The 15,009-nt window shown below is 40.8% G+C and overlaps 3 protein-coding genes across 10 annotated transcripts in view; 1 reads left to right on the top strand and 2 right to left on the bottom strand.

Moving 5' to 3' along the window:
- The first annotated feature begins 147 nt into the window (after positions 1–147).
- Positions 148–5,686, top strand: LOC139771354 (gametogenetin-binding protein 2-like). Of its 3 annotated transcripts, none has more exons than XM_071704069.1 (12): positions 148–746; positions 1,514–1,704; positions 2,062–2,205; positions 2,282–2,494; positions 2,555–2,761; positions 2,870–3,038; positions 3,143–3,307; positions 3,448–3,528; positions 3,597–3,875; positions 3,964–4,332; positions 4,684–4,875; positions 4,966–5,686. In XM_071704069.1, exons 1-11 carry the CDS (start codon positions 657–659, stop codon positions 4,858–4,860), a joined length of 2,085 nt encoding a protein of 694 aa, XP_071560170.1. In that variant the 5' UTR covers positions 148–656; the 3' UTR covers positions 4,861–4,875; positions 4,966–5,686. The 3 variants fall into 3 exon arrangements, with proteins under 3 accessions (XP_071560170.1, XP_071560171.1, XP_071560172.1); XM_071704070.1 differs by having other exon boundaries at positions 5,078–5,686; XM_071704071.1 differs by lacking the exon at positions 148–746 and adding an exon at positions 831–1,141 and having other exon boundaries at positions 4,684–5,686.
- LOC139771357 (3-oxoacyl-[acyl-carrier-protein] synthase, mitochondrial) lies at positions 5,519–8,555 on the bottom strand. Its single transcript, XM_071704076.1, has 3 exons — positions 7,968–8,555; positions 7,404–7,784; positions 5,519–7,063 (listed from the first exon to the last, which is right to left on the bottom strand). The coding sequence occupies exons 1-3, from the start codon at positions 8,164–8,166 to the stop codon at positions 6,318–6,320; spliced, it is 1,326 nt and encodes a 441-aa protein (XP_071560177.1). The 5' UTR covers positions 8,167–8,555; the 3' UTR covers positions 5,519–6,317.
- A 114-nt stretch (positions 8,556–8,669) lies between these two features.
- Positions 8,670–15,009, bottom strand: part of LOC139771352 (uncharacterized) — a 44,924-nt gene continuing 38,584 nt past the window's right edge. For 4 of the 6 annotated variants that reach the window (XM_071704065.1, XM_071704064.1, XM_071704063.1 and 1 more), the window contains exons 3-9: positions 12,974–13,475; positions 12,386–12,864; positions 11,855–12,039; positions 11,436–11,770; positions 11,069–11,143; positions 10,772–10,992; positions 8,670–10,687 (exon numbers count right to left, since the gene is read on the bottom strand). In XM_071704065.1, the coding sequence (XP_071560166.1) occupies positions 10,552–10,687; positions 10,772–10,992; positions 11,069–11,143; positions 11,436–11,770; positions 11,855–12,039; positions 12,386–12,864; positions 12,974–13,475 (1,933 nt within the window). In that variant the 3' untranslated portion in view covers positions 8,670–10,551. The remainder of the gene's footprint in view (positions 10,688–10,771; positions 10,993–11,068; positions 11,144–11,435; positions 11,771–11,854; positions 12,040–12,385; positions 12,865–12,973; positions 13,476–15,009) is intronic. The other 2 variants (XM_071704066.1, XM_071704067.1) reach the window with 2 other exon arrangements.

A 15,009-nucleotide genomic window follows, 5' to 3' on the forward strand; every position in this document is an offset into this window, starting at 1 on the left:
AGGATCTCCCCTTTCATTCACGCGGCGTTCATTCAAAAAAACGGGGCGTTCGTTGATCTCCTCTCGAGGGTTCTTCCGCGTCAAGTCTCGCCGAGATTTCGAGAAATCGCCGTCCGCCGCGTTCACGATCGAGGAGAAAGATCAAAGATGGGTGGAGACGAGCCGTGATTAGGGAAAAACGAAAGAAGCGACGAGAGGGAAAGAAAGGAGAGAACGGGGACTCGTGGTGCCGCGCGAGAGATGCGAACGTACGCGAGAGCGAGAGACGATGACGCGTCTCGACGTCGTCACTGCGGGGAGAGAGGGGGACGCGGTGCACGAGGGGCGGAAGTAGAGGAGCGATAGACGGCGACTCCGTACGTTGCAAATGGCAGATGGTGCGTGATATACCTGGGTACAGAGCCGTCATTTCGCTTGGCGTCGCGTCTCATCGCGACTGTCTCTTTATCGGCGTGTAAGTCGGACAGGAGCCCATCACGTAGCCGCCCAGACGCGTCGCGTCGTCCACGTAGGGTCACGTCAGATCGGTTCCGCCGATTAGCAAGGGGCGAGGAAGCGGCCGGCGAGCTGAACGGGCGAAAACGCCTACGGCCTTTCGGGACGAAGAATTTCGCGGCACCGGGAACGGGACGACCCTGGACGGGGGAAGGCGGACGATGGCGAGGCTGGTGAACGTTTGGCGGGACGACGATCCGGTGGAGCTGGCGAGCAAGCAAATGCCGCTGATCGTCGACGAGAACTTGACGGTGAGCGCGCGCGCGCGCGCGCACCCGCGCCCGAGCGCCCGCGCACACGCGACGCCGATTTCCTCGACACCGTCGTCGACCGGCGCGAGTCCTGGAATAGGCGACGAGGACGACGGCGACGTCGTCGCTTCGCGTAACAGAGCGTCCAGTGCTCCGCACTGGATGCCTTTAATCTAAAAACACATACAACTCGGGAGTCGGAGGAGAGGGAGAGAAAAAAAAAGAAGCGAAAACGTTGAATCGCGATTCTGGAGCTCGCCGAGTCGTCTGTCACAACTGTCACGAGCAATCGGCGATCGTGACAGTCGATTGTCAACGTGGAGCGGACGCGCCGTTAACCCAATGATTATATTCTTGTCGTATACTTGCGTCATACACGCACACAGACACATTGGGTCTGTTTTCTATTGCTGAACTGCTGGCTGCACTAGTTAAGAGTTTATATTTTTTCCTTTCAATGTGGAGTAGAAATAGAAAAGATGAACTCTGAACTAGTGCAGCCAGTTCAGCAATAGAAAACAGACCCATTTTTCTTATTTCTGTAATTCGATTGTCTCTAACTCGATTGTCAATTTTTTTACATAAGGAAGACAAGAGAAGTAGCATTATTGCAGATTATTTTTGTTATCCTTGGAATATTCTTAGCCCCGGAGCGTCGAGCGAGAACGTTACCTTCTCAGTTCGAATTGTCTTCGAACCGAATGTGATTTATTGTTACTCGATACTACGATTTACCGTGAGACTTATTTGTCATTGTGTTCTTTTAGATGATTATGGACATAAGTGGCTTGGGGGCCATCTGTGATAATCCCTTGATCAACGGTAAACAACTAGAAGAGTTCACCAAGAAATTTGCTTTGCTCACTACGGAGGAGATCAAAGCGTCCTTCGAAGTTACTTGCAAGCATATAATTGACATTTTGAACGAGGCAGAACCATGCGTCGGTTGCCGAAGAAGGTGATTATCTCTTTTATTAGATTAATTGGATCCAGTTCAAAAACAATGAGAAACCAACTCCAAAATTTTACTTTTCCGATAGAGCAAATTTCGCGAAACATTAGAAATAAAATTCTGTACAAACGTTATCTCAAATATAATGACTGAGCTACAATCCTTCTCAAATACAATTCTCAAACACAATGTTATACACATTTTTAGAAAATCCGTCCACGTAATGTATTAGGACAAAATAGAAGCGCTTCTAATGGCACTTGGTTCCTTATTGCACTGTATTCAATTGGAAATAATTTTTTATTAGAATAATATATATCATTGGTAATATCATTAAGTGATTGTAAAATATTTTGTGTTCAGTGTTGAAAGATTGTTCTATGATCTAATGAAGTCGGGGCATCCTGCATTGGATCCACTGGTTATCACGTCCAATGGTATGCTGTCTATAAAAGATGACGTTTTGAAATCGCCTCAACAGCTCTGTACACTATTGCACGGACATAGGTATAGATATACAGGACGCGAGAATGTTACCTTAGACGGGCGTGTAAAAGAATTATCATTATTTCCATCTCCGCAGCACTAGGTTAAATAATTTAATGGAAAAACAACAAAGAAATAGAAAATCTCAGCGATGCGTACTGCATACCTTGGAGATCCAGCGGTTGCCGCCGATATGGAACTCTTGGAGGGAAGTGTGGGATTGCATGGAGCTACCATGCCGGCAGGAATTGACTTTAATAGAGACGGATACGCTTGATGAAGCTTTAGATACTTATCTACGTAAACATAGGTATGTAGCTTCACGTAGATTATTCCGTAACTCTTCCAATAACGCGATTGTGATTATCAGGTTTTGCGCCGAATGCCGTAACAAGGTATTATTGGCATCGTCTCTTCTGACACGAGAACCCGAACCTACGAAAGAAAAAGGTTACGTAGCAATTTTATATTCTGGAATTAAGCGTTGCATAGCCGATCATCACGTTCATCTGCCACCCATCACGGAATACATGACTACTCTTCTTGGTCGCGCGCAACCGTGGGCGCTTATGGGAAGGTACTGATTTTCAAGATTATATAGAATATATTTCAAGAATATATAGAAATACATTCTCCGGAATGTAATGTCTTGGAAGAAGTAATGAGAGATATTTCCGAATTTCAGGGAGCGCCACGCGAAAACGCTGGAAATTGCTCAAGAAGAAGTACTTACGTGCTTAGGTATATGTATCGCGGAACGATTGCACAGAATACATCGACGAATGAAGGAGGAGGAGACTGTGTGCAAAGTATTGGCTGCTGTTGCGGTGGACGCGTTGTCTAGAAATTTCCGGGTAACAGATTTTGTACAATAATATGCTCTGTTTAGTAATATTAGAAAATTACATTCACGCAATGGATCATTTTGCAATGAAGCTACTATTTTTGTCTTGTTTAGGTGGCGGTCGAAAAGAAACAAGGTATCTCTCAGTTGGAATTATTGTATGAGGAACTCACGAGGGAAGAAATAGCGAAACAGAACAAGCGTGAAAAATTACGCCTTAAACGCAAGAAGAAGAAGGGACGTCGCAACGAAACAGAGGAGAAAGAAAACTCCTGTGATGTACGTTGTACTTGTATGCAAGACGTTTCTTCATAAACTTATTGATTTTTAACTTCTCTTTACTGGAAATAAAGTAAATTACGTAAATAAAGTTAACGTGTTTGTGTCTACGCATGACTAAGTTGTATATTTTACCATAGTGTTCAAATGAGAGGCAAAGTGAAACCCCTTGCACTTGTGCGGACTCAAAGCCAACGACGCAGAATATCAACCGACATAAGGTGTGAGACCTAATTTTACATACATATATGTATGCATACTGTATACTATCGCCTCTCTTTGATCTTAGTTGCAGGTCCTAGATCCAAAAAACAAAGGTCCGCCGACGTGTAAATGTCCGGATTGCTTAAACAAGTCGAAAACGCCTAGTATATCGCAATCACGAAGTAAGACAGAATTAGCATTCCCTGTGAAAAAAGGTTCACAGAAAGTTATAATTAAAAAGGAAGTTACAGTGAAAACCTCCCAAACAAAGAAAAAACTTAATGCAAGTCAATCGAAACAGAATAGTACGCCTTGCAAACAATTATCTCAGGAGGATTCATCTGATATTTGCGAGTCGTGTAAGGTAACTACAGTTGTCAATTTCGTATAGCTATAGTGGATGTGTCGAGCTTTCTAAACTAAAACGTTTCGATTTGTTTCCTCTCTCCAAGGATGGTGAGAAAGTCGATGAGAATCAGTGGCATTATGCTGATAACTGCAAAGATTCCGTGACTAACGAACTGGTAGATGCTTGGATAACGGAACCCAACGAAACTAAATACATGTGGATAGAGATGAAGAAACGTTTCGAAATGTCCGGGAGAAAAAACCATTCCTTAAGCGAGCAATCGTCTCAGGATTGCGGATACTCTTCCGAGCACAATATCAGCACTTCTTCTCTTCCTAGCACACCAGAGGGTTCCGAAGTTGCTTGCAACGATGAATGGTGTGACGGGGCTTGTCATGATAAACTTAATCATTCCAGTTCTAGCATCTCTTTACTGCAAGGGGGAGGTCCGACACTTACGCAAATGTTAAAGGTAAATTTGAGATAATAGAGATATATAGGGTGCTTTCTAGCAACAGAACACAGATATACGCTGTGACTAGTAGCTGGAACGCTGCTTAACTTTTTTACTACACTAAAGTGCAGAACAGTCATTTACATAGCTTTTTCACAAGAAGAAGAAGAGACAAAACGACACTGTCATAAACTGCATTTTAACTGTGTACGATTGTGTCTACTTGTGTCGTAGTTATAAAGCATTGGGTTGTACACTATGTTACACAGAGTCACCTGTGTGTATTGCTGGAAAGCACTCTAAATATTTAAGAATTTGTTTTCTCTGTAAAGAAATTTAAATTTTATGTAGCAACTGTTTGGTCCTCAGGATTCCTATTTTTCTGACGACGATGAGAAGGAGAGTTATATTCCAGCGGAGGAAGTATTAGAATTCAAATCGAGGGTATGTCAACTCACGGAGAAGCGGCTAAAACTCCGACAAATGCTTAGAGAACGTTTTGCCATGTTGTGCAGCCATCATACACCACTTAGCATTCTTCATTAAGAATTCCTAGCCATGGTAACATGATATCTCCGTCTTTTCCCTCTTTTTTTTTACTTTTATTTACTGTCAGTAGTGAGACACGAATATAATAGATGTATTTTGAAGGAATTATTATCATTCGAAGTCGACCCTCTGATGTGAATAAAATGCTGAATATGTGTATACCAGAAAGCCAAAAATATTATACAATAATATCTATTATTATCTTTACGAGCAGAAAAATTGCATCTAATAAAAAAATACCGAGGAATTAAATAGTTTCATATTCGATAGTTAAACAACAACGTCGACTTTGAGAAAAATGCAGAACACAACGCAAATCAAGGTACTATGAAACTAGTATACGGAGCAACTTGAATATTGATGTATATTTCGAAATTGATTGTATAGATTTTTGCAATTTAAGCAAACGTAGGTATCTTGAATGAACATGCCTTGGCCGTGAAAATATGGCAGATCCGATTTTGCAGTAAATGCAAGTTGTTAAAGACAAGTTTTTCAATGATTTGAAAAGTATTGTATTTTCTTGAAAATTTTTATTTTCAAGATTGTTTGCGGCGATATGACCATGATGGATTTCGTGTCAATGTGTTGTAATAAGCAGAGATGCGATGTAATATTGTCGGAATCTTAATATTAAAATCAATGTTGCATTCCATTATAATATATATATACATATATTTTATTATTCCGATGTATATCCTCTTTGTGTAACTTCCATTACACGCACTGTAAAAATACTTTATGAGAAGAATTGTCGTAAATCTCATAACATATATATATATTGTATGTTGCATAAAAGTTATTAAAAATATTTAAGCCGCTATTCACTGGTGATCAGTTATGTATGATTCAATTCGTCACCGAATTTCTTCTCTTAGGCCTTGTTGGTTTTATACATACATATGTACATACAGGAGCAGCGTCTCCTTTTTAAATAATTAAACCGAAATATCAAAGGATCCATAGATCATCTGCTTCCTAGGATTCTATGTGTTTCTCCTTGAATATTTCTTCACTTCAGTCAATGCGTTTCAAGGAATGACTAGTAATTAATTCTATTAGTGTTATGTTTTTCGTAAATTCCAAACCTGATTAATTGACATCTTTTCTCTTTTTCCTCTTGGACATTCACATCTTTAGGGGGACATACACTTCATTTTTTCCAGACTATGAGAAGATGTGATAAAATATTGTAAAACACTCTCTTTCATCTTCTTAAAGCGGGCTACACACACAAAGATATGTATCAATAGATGGTATCACGATATCATTTATTGATACATGTCTCTGTATGTGTAGCCCGCTTAAATGATAACTTTCGTTCTCCACCAATTTCGTAGATCTCCACCTTTCAAAGTTCATTCTTGAAATCCTTTTACAAGCATTTCAAAAAGTGAGTACGATATTCTCTCACCGAAGAGATAGGAATACACATTAAGAGGTTCTTTTCGGACTCAGTCGACGTATTGCGTGAAGCACAAGCTTGCGTTCGTTCCACCGAAGCCGAACGCGTTTTTCAGGGCCGTTCGACGCGTTGTCGTCGCGTTCCACTTAACTTTCGTATGCGGCGCAAATCGCAAACGCGTCTCCATATCCAAGTTGTGCAGATTCAATGTAGGTGGTATGACGCCCTCCTTGATTGCCAGGATCGTGAAGACAGCCTCCAGATTACCGGCGGAACCCAGGAGATGACCGTGCGCCCCCTTCGTGCTCGTTACCGTCACATTTTTGCTGTGTTCGCCCATCAGCGACTCGATTGCCTTCACCTCGATCGCATCGCCCAGCGGCGTGGACGTGGCGTGTGCGTTTACATGCGTCACTTCCGAGGTCTCGATACCGGCGTCCTTCAATGTCCGGTCCATTGCCAATAGCGCACCGGTGCCGTCCTCGCTGGGCGCCGTTATGTGCGATGCATCGCCAGACAGACCGTAGCCCAACACCTCGGCGTAGATGTTTGCATCTCGGGCGAGCGCGTGGTTTAGCTCCTCCAGAACCAATATAGCGGCGCCCTCGCCCATGACGAAACCATCGCGATCGCGGTCGAAGGGTCGTGACGCCTCTCGCGGCATATCGTTTCTCGATGTGCTCAGCGCGCGTAACCGGCAGAACGCGGCGATGGCCAATGGACTGATACACGCCTCCGCCCCGCCGCATACCATCACGCTTGTCTCGCCACCGCGAATAAAGCGGAACGCATCGCCTGGAACGATTCGTTACTCTCAGTTATGAGAAAAGCGTTAATCAGAGTGCATTATAGAAATCAGAGGGTCTGTTTTCTATTGCCGAACTGGCTACACTAGTTCAGAGTTTATCTTTCTTACTCCACATTGGAAGGAAAAGGGACCTGTTCTTTTTAGCTGAACTTCTTGCACGATTCAATTTCCTTTTTTTTTTCTTTTCATGATGGAGAGAAAAAGAGAAAAGAACTGTGCAAGAAGTTCAACTGAAAAGAACAGGCCTAAAGATAAACTCTGAACTAGTGCAGCCAGTTCAACAATAAAAAACAGACTCAATGTCTGTTGTTTTCACTGATCAATTACCAATAGCATCCGCGCCTGTCGCACACGCAGTTGACACCGAACGATTAGGTCCACGGAAGCCGTACTTGATGCTGATCTGACCAGCTGCCATATTCGGCAATATCCTTGGCACAAAATACGGACTGACTTTGCTGTATCCCTTTTTCAGAGCTTCATACGTCATGCACACGTCCACCAGGTCTATCATGCCGATCCCTACCGAGACCCCAGTGTCGCGCTTATCAGCTTCATCGGTTGGTTTCCATCTCGCGTCCACGAGTGCCTCCTCGGAAGCTATCAGCGCAAATGCGGTGGCGGAACACATTGTGCGTAGCTCGCTCTTCGTAAAGTGGGAGTTAATGTCGAGCTCGTGAGAGGAGTTTCCTTTCGGCACCGGTGCAGCTGTTAAATACAAATCAATTGTTATTTAATTATTTCCCACAACACAGTTTTGGGCAACAGCAATTGTAATATTAGATACTCGAGGTTGATAAATCCTGTTTACATATAGAACAATTTATATGTAAATTCTAGGATATATTATGTACATACATGTTGCAACGATGAATGTCAGAAATTGCTCACCTACTTTACACGGTAGCTTGTCGTAGTCCGGTTCGGGGAGCCGGGTGATTCCGCACTTGGAGTCGACGAGAGCCTCCCAAGCGTTTCGCGTCCCGACTCCCAAGGGGCACACGGTCCCTATCCCGGTCACGACGACACGCCGCTTGGACCTCGCGGCGGTCGTCAACGACCGGCTAACGTGCAGAAGTGGAATGGACATCGTGATTTGTGAAAGAAATCCTGCAGCCGCTCTTCAATTATTAACGCGAGAGCTATGTTTCATTAATAATAATCCGTTTGTCATGATCGTCCAAATATAAAAACCATTTACTGGGCACACCGTGAAAACAATCACGTTGAGGTTGAGGTTATGTCACTGTGTAGTGTTGTGTCTGTGTACCGAAACGAGAACTGCGAGATGAATGAAGAATGAAAAACTATAGGCGCCCTACTTTACCAACAATATATTTTGATATTTTGCAAATTTTCTATATTTAGAATTTTTATTGTAAGATAAAAAAGAAATTGAAAGCCTTCTCGAGTGAAAATGCAACTAATTTATAACATTGCTGACGCTTTTTCCCGTAATTGCATGCTATTTAGCTATTTTAATCTCGGGAAATAAGACAAGTTATGCGAAATGATTGGATAAGCGGTCAAGTTGTATGGTTTCATGTTTCATTATTGAGTAAACGGTACAATAAAATGACATAGGCGAGAGAATACGATTAAAAACTTTATTTTGGTTTGCTTTGTAATTGGGAAAAAAATATATATATATATTTATACATATATATATGTTGTATGTACCTGTAGGAACTTTGGGCTACAGATTATGTCAGGGACAGTCATCGTCTGGGGTAACATATCAATTTAAGAAAATGTAAAACATGCGAATATGTCACCAACGGAATAAAAAAAAACATCTTACTGCTAATGCTAAAACTAACGGTATTTTTTTTGTTAAATTTATACATACGGATTGGTAACAAATATAAAATGTTGTTGCATTTGTGGTAGATTCGTCTCAATATACACAGGCCCTGAATCGTGCTCACGTGGTCTGCGTCTTATACGCGGAACTCATGTAAATCACGAAGGATAAGGAAATAACTGGACAGAGCTTGAAGTTCTTGGGAAAATGGATTTTAAGGGAACTGAAGTTACATGGAGAAAGAGCGAGCGAGCGAACGAACGAGAGAAAATGAGAGAGAAGACTGTCAAATATTTCATTCTGATCGTAATACACAATTTGTCAAATAAAATAAAATTAATTGCAATATATCTTTATATAATCTGTATACAATATAACAAAATTGAAGAATTTATATATATACATATATATTTGAAACAAGATATATTATACATTACTGTGTAATATGCAAATATATGTATTGGATATTTAACAAGGAGTACCTATTTAATATTTGCTTTTTGTTTCTTGATTAAATGCTCTGTCCAGGGATTTCTTATACTTACAATGTAAAAAACAATGAAAGGAGAAGAAACCAGAATAATAATCCATGACTGGATATAAACAAAATACTCAAGTTATTTGTCTAACTTGAGTATTAAGGTCAATTATGGAAAACAAATCTTATATATGGGGGCGGATTGAGCAAGCGGAAAATATCTATATGGATACGCATACGTAACTTGAAATAATTGGACATTAATCATTTGCAAACAATAATGTCTAGTAATATAAAACTTATCATAGTAAATGACAAATCAATTTTATCTGAGAACTGTCAACAGTAATTTTGTTATAATAACAAGGTAATCTTGTTATTGTATATTCCATCACCATGAAATTTGTTCTAATACCAAAGAAATCTTATAATAAATTTACTTTATTTATTATATTTACTGTGACAAATTTTAATTTTACATCGCTCGAATTACTTAAATTTAAAATATCGACAATTTCTCTTTGAAATATTCTCTAATAGAAAGTAAAAAAAGTAAATACCTTTCGATATCTCTTTCAAAACTGATGGTCTCAATCCACCCCCGATCTTACGCATGGCACGCGATTAATCGACATTCTAAAATCCGACGCTGGTATGAACAACTCTCTTAAATTGTATAAAATTATATACAGCATCGCGTTACTTAGTATTGTGCTCCACTTCCACAAAGCGCCTTGGAAATCGCTTATTCCCTTTCCTGCTCGTTTTTCGAGCACTCGAAAACTTTCGACTAGTGTATGTAGTAAAGTCTAAAAGAAAAAGAATTATACATAACACACGAGGCTCATTAACCCAATGGCATCGAATATCCTGTTAATTTTCGTCATCGAAAGAAGACAATTTTTCTTCATCTAAAGCTCGAGTAAAGTGCAAGAAATTTCACGAATTCGTTCTGCAAAGAGCAGAACGTGGTAGCGTGGAATCTCCTTCGAGATGGGAGATCAGTAAATGCTTGTGATAAATAGGACAATATCATCCATTTGCTTCGACAAGAATCTTCCCGATACTATATCAATACGACACACACACACGCGCGCGCGCGGTAATCCCTCTTCGATTCTCTCTGCATCTCATTTGTCGCTCTATCTGAATTATACCCTTGAACCTCCTTCCTTGACTAGATTCGTACTCAGTTATGCTGATATCTCTCGCCTGATGCCATTGTACACACCGGGCGTGCAGGGACCTCGGGCGTTAAACATTGGTCTTGGTTTTGTTATTCTCGGGCTCCGGCGGACAGTGATCGGAGTGTGTTGTCCACGCAGCAAGCTGTCGATATTAATACAATCTTATTATCATCAATGATCATTAATGTAAATCGTAGATATGTGAGAATGCTATATCATACGTAACTGTGCACTTGACATGACATGTACCTGACATGAACGACTACAATACCACTGATTTCCGCATCCGGCGCAAACGAACTGTGCAGGTCGAATTATGCATCCCTGACATTTCGGCGGGGCGCTTGGTGAAGGTGGATTGTCCTTTACTACTTGTTTACCTTCTCTTCCGACCATCGAGTTCCCTTTCCTATCATCAATTACCGTTGTTTCTTCCTCTACATCCTCCTAAGAATTTAACAGAATAGTCAGAAGTCAAACACGCGCAAGAGCATGTTATTAACAAATTGAAAAAGAAATTTACCACTTGAATTAAATCGTTGGAGTGAGATTGCGCGGGAGTGTTAACAACAGGGGTTATAGTTATCTCTGTGCGAGCCTGAAAAAAATGTCTTAAGTTACTAAAAAAAAGATAAATCTATCTCTCGCCTAACTGCTGACTTAACTTAAAGTTTTTCAAACTCGAATCTCCCGAAAAAACTCGTATTATTTATTTATAGATTATTTATATACTTATTTCTATTTATTTATGTAAATTATATAAGATCAAGTTACACTGCTGATATTCGAATGGTGCAATAGTCACATTGTTTAAAGGAAACTGCGGTGTTCTATGTTGAAGTAAATTGCGAAAAAAAGTAATAATTACAAGAAATGAAAAAGTAAAGAACCTTGGAAGAAGATAGGAGATCATTTATAGAAACCAGATTAGAGCCTTGGTATGCCTGCAAAAGGTGCTGAGTCGTGGCGCTTTGCTGCGACATAGACGCTGACGCCGCCGCCGCTGCCGCCGCTGCTGCGGCTGCCGGAGAACTCCTTTCTCTTTCAGGCGCGGTGAGTAATCTCGCTAAAGTAGGTGAAAAAGTCGTGGATCTCGGTGTTTGCGCTTTTGTTAGAATTCCGTGGAGCAATGAGCTGGTCGGCTGAGACGTATTCTGGGCAGACGAAGGTGTCACAGGATGAAGCGTCACATCTGGATAATTCTGCGGGACCTTGATCGATTCACCTAAACACGAATAATTGCGAATTGTTTCTTCCGGTGTTCACGATATAAATTCAATCAATTTTAAAAAACTGTTACTGATGTTACCTTGCTGACTTATCTTAGCAAATTGCACTAGCATGTCTTTGTAGTTCATGGAATCGCTCGCGCTTGGATTGCTCTTGCACGATTCTGTGCTAGACGGTCTCGAATCGGCATTGTGCCCAGTTTCGACCATGGCGCCGCCAGCACCGAGGTTGATATTCACATTTGAATTCCTCATTCTTCGACCTCTGCAATTGAAAATTATGCTTGACAATCCAAAAAACAAAGTTGTTTTCATAAAAGTACATTTTTCTTAGGCCAGTATTCATAGTCGGATCTTACATTTAAGATCGTCTATGAATACCGACTTTAGTGTTGTATAAGTGATCATGATATACAATAAGAGATCTCTGTTGTAGTATAATCAAAATCTGTGTATACTTAGATAGCAAAAACAAGTCTGTTTCTTTAATTGTCAACTTAATCTTATCTCTTTATTTGAAATTATATTTGCTATAAAAATGTATTTCGGCCGTTTAAAAAAGTGATTGTGAAATATCCCCTTTTTCCATTCTCTTACTTGTAATTAATTACCTTCTTGGTACGGTTTCCGGATGCTTGAGTCTATGGTCGGCGATAATAGATCTGACATCCACTATCGCACCTTGACGACCTTCTCCGATCTGCCGACTTTCCGGGCTCAACGCGTCATTCTGTTTACGATTGCTTTCGCCATTGGTTTTCGGAGGAGTCGCCCGTTGCTGCAAGCTAACTCTCCTGGTTTTCTCTTGCTTCGAGCCCGATGAGTCTGAAGATCTCTCCCCTGGATCCTCCTTACATCCGAAAGACCTCTCCTTCGATATCGAAGTGGTGTTGGCGATGTTCTCCCATTCGGCCGAGCCCAAAAACGACCTATTGGCTGGCAAAGTCTCCGACAATTGACTATCGTTTTCCATGTAGAACGTTGTTTGTATCTTCCTTTCGATCCTCATGTATGCCTCCTCCTTGAGCTTCCTCTTCCGCAAGATCTCGTTCCATTCCATTTCTTTGTCATGTGCTAAGTTTTGAAGAGCCTGTGGATAGACATATAAATATACTGTTTAGGCTTTAAGCATATATATGTATATGCTTAAAAAGAAGTGATTTCACTCTTAATGAGAGATCGCAGCTCCGAACACTCACCAAAATATCGGCTCGCAGTCGATCGGCCTTTGCCACGAGGTCAGCGATGCTTTCGTTGTCGCCCACGATCCTCGAAATGTACTCCTCTCGCGAGGAGTTGTCGCGAAACTTCTTCCTGGGATTCCCGAGGGAGATCAGCTGTCCGTTAGTGGACTTTCGTTTTCTGATCTCGACGGGCTCGGACGCCGCTTTAACGTGGCGCGGCTGCACAATGTCACTCGGAGTCGTCGTACTCTGCCGCGACGTGCTCGCAAGCAACTGCTTGTCTTTCGTGTCGTTCGGTGTCTCGGTGTCGCAGCGCGACTCGTTTTTCTTCTTAGGGCGTCCGCGACCCACCGACGCCGTCGGCGCCGCCGCGGTTTCCTCCGGAAGGGCGGCGCCGTTCTGCTGGCTCTGGGGTACTTTCGGCGACGGCGATGATCTCGATGTCTTGTCGTCCTCCGCGGTGTCCACCTTTCGCCTGCTCTCAGCTGCACCCTCCATCGCGTGCATCTTGTTCAAGCTGCGAACACACACAACGGTGTTTTCATCAGTAACAGAATTCTTTATTTAAGAATTCTTTATAATACAAAAATATTCGCAAAATTGGAAATGCGCACACAAATGTGAACTATATATTAAAACACACATACATAAAACATACAAAATTTTGAATAAAAGTTTATCCTAAAATCTATGCGAACTGTAGATCGTCTAAAGTGGACTCAATATGTATTTTATGCGTGCGTTTTGTACTTCAAATGCTCTTTGTATTACAATTGCACATGAAGTTATAAATAGTATTCTGTCACACATCGTGGATTGTTCAAGTGGACGTCAAAAAGAGGATCTGTAATCTTTGGATCAAATCGATTGTGTCGAGTCACTATCACTGGCAAGAAAATAACTTGGATCGCACAGAGTTTATTATAAATATAGCAATAGAATTTGACTAGAAATAATATATAATGTTAGAAACATCATGAGATTTTTTTTATAAAATGTCTCTGGCCAGGAAGATTATGTATGTATGTAGTCATTTAAGAGGCTGTTTTCTCCGGCTTTCTTAACACAAAGTTCTTGAGAGCGCAATATATTCATAGTTATTCTACGATCGCAGAATAAGATGGGTCGAACGATATTTTAGGTTTGTCACAAGAAAATGAAATATTTCGCTTTTGCTTGCAATAATAACATCTTGTCGGCTCAACGAATTCTTGTATATGTTTTATCGTGTACGATATAATAGGATTTTCGTGATCATAAGCATATAATGATAAAATATTGTATATGATTAAATAATATAATGTAGATAGTGCTATTCAAGGTTGCGTTTAGAAATTCAACTTGAGTAACTCTAAGCTATAGTTTACGTCACGTACACTAGCATTAGAGTTACCTAGGTGTGCCTAGGCGTAATTCCTGAACGCACCTCGATATAACATCCTTGAAAATACAGTCTAATGTTTATTTCTATCAATGTAGATTAATTTTAATCTCGGTTTAACTTACCTTCTATCTTTTTCTAATCTTAGAACTAGAAAAAAGATAAAAAGCAAGTTAAACCGAGATTAAAGTTAATCTACATTGATAGAAATAAACATAAGACTGTATTTTCAAGGGCATTTCAATTATATTGAATAGCACTATTTACATCATATTGTTATCTATGCTATTTACGTTACTGATTGTTAGGGCCAGTTTCACCAACGTCGGTTAACTGTAACCTTCGGTTAAACTCACTCTTCATCTCTTTCTAACTGCCCTCTTAGAAAGAGACGAAGAGTGAGTTTAACCGAAGGCTACAGTTAACCGACGTTGGTGAAACTGACCCTTAAAATTTTATATTAGATGGCGATTATCTTACAAATGTTTTGAGAAATTTTGATAATGCCGGTCATCAGTGATCACCGGAGCGTCACTAAAAAATCAGGCGTCCATCACCACCGCGACAATCACCACGGCAGTTAACGGATCAATCGTGCAAGACCAGTAGGTAGCAAGTATTGTGGAATACACCGTGCATTACCTTGGTTATCAATTAATCCGAGTGCATT

The sequence above is a fragment of the Temnothorax nylanderi genome, unplaced genomic scaffold, assembly GCF_030848795.1.
Source record: "Temnothorax nylanderi isolate EJ_2023f unplaced genomic scaffold, tnyl_v1.0 TNYL_tig0039_pilon, whole genome shotgun sequence".
Classification (NCBI taxonomy): domain Eukaryota; kingdom Metazoa; phylum Arthropoda; class Insecta; order Hymenoptera; family Formicidae; genus Temnothorax; species Temnothorax nylanderi.

What these genes read in the sequence shown, in the direction of transcription:
- LOC139771354 (XM_071704069.1), top strand. Translation starts at nt 657, where the DNA reads ATGGCGAGGCTGGTGAACGTTTGGCGGGACGACGATCCGGTGGAGCTG. An exon ending in TGCGTCGGTTGCCGAAGAAG is followed by an intron (nt 1,705 to 2,061) that starts GTGATTATCTCT and finishes TTTTGTGTTCAG; the next exon opens with TGTTGAAAGATTGTTCTATG. An exon ending in AGAAAGAAAACTCCTGTGAT is followed by an intron (nt 3,308 to 3,447) that starts GTACGTTGTACT and finishes ATTTTACCATAG; the next exon opens with TGTTCAAATGAGAGGCAAAG.
- LOC139771357 (XM_071704076.1), bottom strand. Translation starts at nt 8,166, where the DNA reads ATGTCCATTCCACTTCTGCACGTTAGCCGGTCGTTGACGACCGCCGCG. An exon ending in CAAGCTACCGTGTAAAGTAG is followed by an intron (nt 7,785 to 7,967) that starts GTGAGCAATTTC and finishes TGTATTTAACAG; the next exon opens with CTGCACCGGTGCCGAAAGGA. An exon ending in GACAGGCGCGGATGCTATTG is followed by an intron (nt 7,064 to 7,403) that starts GTAATTGATCAG and finishes GAATCGTTCCAG; the next exon opens with GCGATGCGTTCCGCTTTATT.